Below are 6,807 nucleotides of genomic sequence, written 5' to 3'. Positions count from 1 at the left end.
TCTCTCTCTCTCTCCCCACCTCTCTCTCTCTCTCTCTCTCTCTCTCCCCACCTCTCTCTCTCTCTCCCCCTCCCCCTGCACCTCTGGCTCCCTCCCTCTCTGGCCTCCCTCGCCCCCCTCCTTCCCTCCCCCTAACCCATAAATCCCTCAAAATCATGAAAAGCCTCAATCGTATCTCTCCCCCAATATTTCGGGGAATACAAGCCTAGTTTATGGAATCTCTCGTCGTAACATTGCCGAGTATGTGCAGCATGGAAACAGGCCATTCAGCCCTCCTGGTCCATGCTCCACGACAAGCCTCCTCCTCCTCCCACTCCCTCACCCTCTCGCGACATCACCCTGGCCTGCCCTTCCTTTCATGTGCTCATCCAGCTCCCCCTTAAACCCATCGCTGCAGTTTGCCCCCGCCTCTCCCTGCGGGGAGCAATCTCCACACTCTCTCCCCAAACTGGGTTAAGATGTTTCTCCTGAATGGCCGATTGGATTTATTCCTGACTGTCATTTACGTGTGGCCCCGAGTTGTTCCCTGTCAGCTAATTCTGCTGTTCTTCAACCATGGGGCATTGACTAGTTTCAAACAGAAATTGTTTTCATTTGGCTGCTTACAAACCTTGATGTTCATCTAAATAATTTTCTGTCAGCTTAATGATATATAGCGTTATATATTAACCACATATATAAGATAGTAGATAATATTCTCACCTTGAAGTCAGTTCTTAGTATCAGATGTGTCACCTACTGTTGATATAGCAAAGCAGTTTAATTCCTCTTTCTACAGTGACTGTTGTTTGTATTCAGTTGAGTCAGAATAATGTACACACAGCACTGACCTAACCTAACCCCCCAGTGGTTTTTCCTTTATTACTTTCATGTGATGTGGGTGTCACTGGTAAGGCCAGTTTTTAGTGTCCACCCTTAGCTGATCTTGAACTGAGTGGGCTCGCTCGGCCATTTCAGAGGGCACTTAAGAGTCAACACACACACACACACACACACACACACACACACACACACACACTCTGCTGTGGGTCTGGAGTCACGTGTAGGCCAGATTTCCTTCTCTAAGCGCACGCCAGTGAAGCAGATGGGTTTTTATGACCATTGGCAACGCTTTCATCAGTCACCCCCAGAGTCAAGGGTTCATAGCTCCGTGGTCACCTGAGGCTGGTCTTCAATTCCAGATTTTATTCACCGAATTTAAATTCCATCAGCTGCCGTGGTGGGATTTGAACCCGTGTCCCCAGGGGCCATTAGCCTGGGCCTCTGGAACGCGAGTCCAGTGACGGTACCGCTACGTCACCGTTTCCCCGTCAAAATAAAGCACTGGTAACCGCACCACGACTCTGTCCTGCCCTCCTTTCGGGGCCACTGAATGCACTCCGTGTTCCAGGTGTATAGCTGAAGAGCAATGTCCCCTCGTTTAGAATTGAAATGAGCCCCTGTATTTGTGGCTCCACTAGTTTACCCATTGGACCACGGTGGGTGGGTGGCCCCTGCATCAAAGGTGGTACTGATTTGTACGTGTGAATGTATAACTGGCTCACTGCTCCTGTAACCAGTTCCCGTTGATGGACTGTGTGTTTCTGCACCTGGCAGAGATGCTCCTTGTGTCACTACTCTACTCTCTGCTCTCTTACTGACTCCTCCTCTTCTCTCTCTCCCCCCAGTGGTTCCAGCAGCAGCATGGTTGCCATTGACAACAAGATTGAACAAGCCATGGTAAGGATGAGCCTTTTTGTAAGTGCAGAATGGGGGAAACAGTGCCTTGATCCAGCACCAGTCCCAAAGTGTCGTCACAGCCCATTTGTTCCTTGGGGGGGGGGGAGGGCATGGATTCTGTTGCTTTGTGGTCGGGTGCAGCAGTCGGTGTGCACGCTAACGTTCTGACTGTTTACTCACCAGGACAAGCAGCAGTAAGATGAAAGTCAGCAGCCTGTCTGCTTTTGTTGGTGTTGGTTGAGGAAAGGATAATGCCCCAGGGGTAGTGGGAAGCCCTCTCCTGCTCACCTTCAAACAGTGGCATGGAGCCCTTTACACCCTATGCAACAGGCAGGTGGAGAGCCTGGCTTTAACCCCCCCTCATCCGAAGGACATCCCTTCCAGCACAGCAGCGCTATTCATTGTCAGCCATGGCTCCGCAGGTAGCAGAGTCAGAAAGCTGCAGGTTCCAGTCCCACTGCAGCGACTTGTGCACAAGAACCGAGGCTGACTGACCCCCCCCAGTGCTGATACTGAGGGAGTGCTGCACAGTCAGAGGTGCTGCCTTTGGTGAAACCAAGGCCCCATCTGTCCCCTCAGGTGGATGTAAAAGACGCCAGTATTCCATGGAAGAGCAGGAGACTTCTCCCTGGTGTCCTGGCCAGTATTTATCCCTCACTCAACATCACTGAAAATCTGTTTATCATCATCACCTCCCCACTTCCTGACTCCCCAAAGCCTGTTCACCATCTGCAAGGCACAAGTCAGGAGTGTGATGGAACACTCCCCACTTGCCTGGATGAGTGCAGCTCCCACAACATTCAAGAAGCTCGACACCGTCCAGGACAAAGCAGCCCCGCTTGATTGGCACCCCATCCACAAACATTCACTCCCTCCACCACCGGCGCACAGTAGCAGCAGTGTGTGTACCATCTACAAGATGCACTGCAGGAATTCACCAAGGCTCCTTAGGCAGCACCTTCCAAACCCATGCCACTACCATCTAGAAGGACAAGGGCAGCAGACACATGGGAACACCACCACCTGGAAGTTACCCTCCGAGCCGCTCACCATCCTGACTTGGAAACATATCAGCAGTTCCTTCACTGTCGCTGGGTCAAAATCCTGGAACTCCCTCCCTAACAACACTGTGGGTGCGCTGACACCACATGGACTGCAGCGGTTCAAGAAGGCAGCTCACCACCACCTTCCCAAGGGGGCAACTGGGGTGGGGGATAAATGCTGGGCCCAGCCAGCGAAACCTACACCCCGTGAGCCTTGCTGTTTGTGGGAACCGGCTGTGTGCGGGTTGCCGGCTGCGTTTCCTACACTAAAACAGTGCCGACACTTCAAAACGCCTCGCTGGCTGGTAAAGTGTTTTGGGGGTGACTGGAGGCTGTGAAAGGTGACCGATTTATTCCAGCGCCCTCAGCAGTGGGTCAGGTTCGAGGTCCCCTGCAGTGGGGCTCGAGGGCCAATGCCCAGCGAGGTGAACCACCTTATGGGTGAACATGATGTGGGCACGGCGGGACCCTTTCCCAACTCCGCTCGTCGAAGGCAGCTAAGATAAAGAAAAGTGACCCTTGGCTCTGACCTGCCCAATACAGCTTGGTTGGTGGGTGGGTGGGTGAGCCCCTTGACCCCTGTGCCTGATCATCAGGAATAGGAGCAGGAGTTGACCCCTTGGGCCTGTTCTGCCAGCATTCAGTTGTTTTAAAAAAAAAACTGCTGACTGTTGACCCTCAGCTCCACATTTTCCACCCTACCCCTCGACTGCCTTAATATCCCGACAAGATTCCCTTCTTTCCCAAAGTAAAATTTCCTCACAGCCCTGAGAAGATTCGCTTGGTGTCCAAAAATAGGATTGAATGTCGGACGTGGGTGAGGTGCGGACCCCTGCGTAGCGGAAGGCGGCACCTGAGACTGCCAGCCACCCCTGAGCCCTGAAAACTCTCACCTCCCGACACTGTTGTGTCGTCCATCCCACCCCCCCCCCCCCCCCCCCCCCCCCCTCCCCACACACACACACACAGGCAGAGCCCGGTGTGTCGCAGTGCGAGGCGACTCCTGTGGTTAGCGCTTCCTCCTCGCCTGAGAAGCTCAGTTTGTTATTTTCGATGATTTTGTGAGGCGCTGCCACACAAACAGGAAACCACCGTGTGAGCACCCTCCCACCCGATTGGCTCTCCCGGCGGGAGTATTAATATCCGCCTATATAAGGGGGCAGAGCCCGCAAGCCTAATTTTAAAACCCAGCCTGCATCAGAAGGATGGCAGAGAGTCCGTGACCGTACTCGCTGGGACCTGCTTGTGGCCGTCACTTCAGGCTGGCACCATTTTGGCGAGGATGCCTGATGAACAACAAGGATATCATGTAAGTTCACTGCCGCTAACTGGTCATAATGACCCGTGTGTAACACCCTCGCAGAACCTGAGGCTGTAAGGAGGGCATCGGCTCCGGAGCTTCGGACAAATCGCGGGATCGCAGACCGAGTCCGTGAGCTATAGGTTATAAAAGATCAAGGTGGAATAAATAGATTCCCTTCTCGCTCTATTTTTCCTCCTCCCTCACTGTTTCTTGCTTTCGCTCTCTCACTTTCTGCCCCCTCCCACACTTCATTCTATCTCCTCTTCCTCTTGTCCCTTTTCTCTAACTCTTCCTCCAGCTCTCTTCCCCTCTCTCTCCTTTTCATTCTTTCTCCCCTCTTCTCTAACTCTTCCTCCATCTCTCTTCCCCTCTCTCTCCTTTTCATTCTTTCTCCCTTCTTATCTAACTCTTCCTCCATCTCTCTTCCCCTCTCTCTCCTTTTCATTTTCTCCCCTCTTCTCTAACTCTTCCTCCATCTCTCTTCCCCTCTCCTTTTCATTCTTTCTCCCCTTTTCTCTAACTCTTCCTCCATCTCTCTTCCCTTCTCTTTCCTTTTCACTCTTTCTCCTCTCTCCTTCCCTTCCTCTTGTCCCTTCTATCTCTTCTCCATCTCCCTTCCCTCCCCCTTTTCTCACCTTCTCACTCACTCTCCCTCTTCCCCTTCTCTTTCCCTTTACCCTTTCTTTCCCCCTCTCTCTCTCTCTCTCTCTCCCTTTCTCTCAGTTCACTTCACTCTTTGCCTCCCTTTCTCTCTCTCTCTCTCTGTCGCACTGATGAAACTATTTATGTCTAGGTTCCATTTTAGCATTTTTAGTAAAGACAAATTTAAGCGTTCGTTGGACAGATTCAACCTCCAATTTGTCAGCAATAAACGTTTATTTAGGATGATTATTTTTGGGGCACAGTTTGTAGGTAATGGTGTTGAGTGTAGAAGAATGGTTTGTTGAGGGGTAGTTAAAGCAGTTCTGAATTTAATCCAAAAAACAACAGAACCACAACGACTCAAATACCAATAACAATATCAATGAAAGAGAACTGAAAGTTTTTTTAAATGTTGTTAATTATGTGATACTTTCTCGCGATTACAATGTTACAATCAAAGCCTTGAGTGGGAAGCCGCAAATATCCATTCTTGGGATGTGGGCGTAACTGGCTAGGCCAGTGTTTATTGCCCATCCCTAATTGGCCTTGTTCAGGGGGGCAGTTAAAGAGTCGACCACATTTGCTGTGGGTCTGGAGTCACATGTAGGCCAGACCGGGTAAGGACAGCAGATTTCCTTCCCTGAAGGGCGTTAGTTTTCACCACAATCGGCGATGGTTTCGCGGTCACCGTTAGACTTTTAATTCCAGATTTTTTTCTTTTTTATTGAATTCAAATTCCACCATCTGCCTTGGTGGGATTCGAACCTGGGTCCCCCAGAGCAATTACCCTGAGGTCTCTGGCTTACTAGCCCGGTCACAAGGCCACTGTGTGCCGCAACAGCAGCCTGCCTCGAGTCGGTACAGCAGGTAAATCTTTCTGTCCCGACTTGATGGCTTGTTTGGCTGTTTCAGTGGGGGAGTTGTGTGTGTGTGTGTGTGTGTGTGGGGGGGGGGGGTGGGGGGTGGGTGTGCGATGGATATAGGCGAATATTAATACTCCCGCCGGGGGGCAGCCAGTCGGCCCTGTGGGTCAGACTGGGTGAAGACGGCAGATTTCATCCCCCTGAAGGACATGAGTGAACCATAGCTGGGTTTTTATGGCAATCCAGTAATGTCATTAAGGCGATTCCAGATCCTCACCACCCTGGTCCTGCAGCTTTGCAAGCCCCTGGGTTTAGAGGAAAGGGTTTGTGGATGAATGTCAGTGGGGATGTGTTGAACCTTTGGCCTGGTGCTTCTGTTCTCTGTGTGACTTCTGAGTTGAGAGTCTCTTTTCTTTCCACCCCGTACCCGCCCCCCCCAACCTTCCCTTCCCCCTTCACCCCCCCCCCCCCCCCCCCCCCCCCCCCCTTTCACACTCTCTAGGACCTGGTCAAGAGTCACTTGATGTATGCAGTCCGCGAGGAGGTGGAGGTGCTGAAGGAGCAGATCAAGGAGCTCATCGAGCGCAACACGCTACTGGAGCGGGAGAACGCCCTGCTGAAGTCACTGGCCAACTCGGACCAGCTCTCCCAGCTCCAGGCTCAGCTGCGGACCGCAGGGACCAGCGCCGGGACCTCGGGTTCCTCACCCACCAGCACCACCTGAAGAGGGGGAGAGGGAAACGCTGCGTGGCGGAGTGGGAGGAGGGTGGAGGAGTGGGGTGGGGGGTGGGGGGGTGGGTAAGGGGTTCTTCTCTCCGCCCCCCCCCACCCCTCCCTCCCTCCCTCCCTCCCTCCCTCCCTTAAACACTACATGAGAGAGAGAGCGCGAGAGCGAGTAAAACAGCCGGGGGAGGGAGGCCTTCCTGGCGGCGCCGACACTCCAGCACCGAGCCGGTGGGATCCGAGTTTATAAACAGACTGATCTTTATGTGATGCTGCTAACTGGGCAATGGCTGCCTTTTTTTTTAATAAGACTTGTGCGTGCGGGGCGATGTTAGAGTGGGGGGGGAGGGGCGGGGGTGTGGGCAATGGAGTGGAAGGGAGGAGAGAGGTTGTGGGGATGGGGGGGTGCTGCTTTTATACAAGTTCTCACAAGGTTGGGGAGGGGCGGGGGGGTTGTGTCCGGGAGTTGGGAAGGAGCTAAGCTTCCCCGGACGCTGGTTTTGGTGATTCTGAC

General features: G+C 52.8%; 1 protein-coding gene across 1 annotated transcript in view; it reads left to right on the top strand.

The window, feature by feature from the left end:
* The window catches only part of LOC121272260 (TSC22 domain family protein 4-like), a 129,618-nt gene extending 123,268 nt beyond the window's left edge, over positions 1-6,350 (top strand). Inside the window, exons 4-5 of the mRNA XM_041178797.1 lie at positions 1,668-1,719; positions 6,073-6,350. Coding sequence (XP_041034731.1) covers positions 1,668-1,719; positions 6,073-6,294 — 274 coding nt within the window. The 3' untranslated portion in view covers positions 6,295-6,350. The remainder of the gene's footprint in view (positions 1-1,667; positions 1,720-6,072) is intronic.
* Positions 6,351-6,807: the final 457 nt, after the last annotated feature.

This window comes from Carcharodon carcharias, chromosome 33, assembly GCF_017639515.1.
Source record: "Carcharodon carcharias isolate sCarCar2 chromosome 33, sCarCar2.pri, whole genome shotgun sequence".
NCBI classification, from domain to species: Eukaryota; Metazoa; Chordata; class Chondrichthyes; order Lamniformes; family Lamnidae; genus Carcharodon; species Carcharodon carcharias.
The sequence above is the reverse complement of the archived record's forward strand: the minus strand, read 5'-3'. Positions and strand labels throughout refer to the sequence as shown.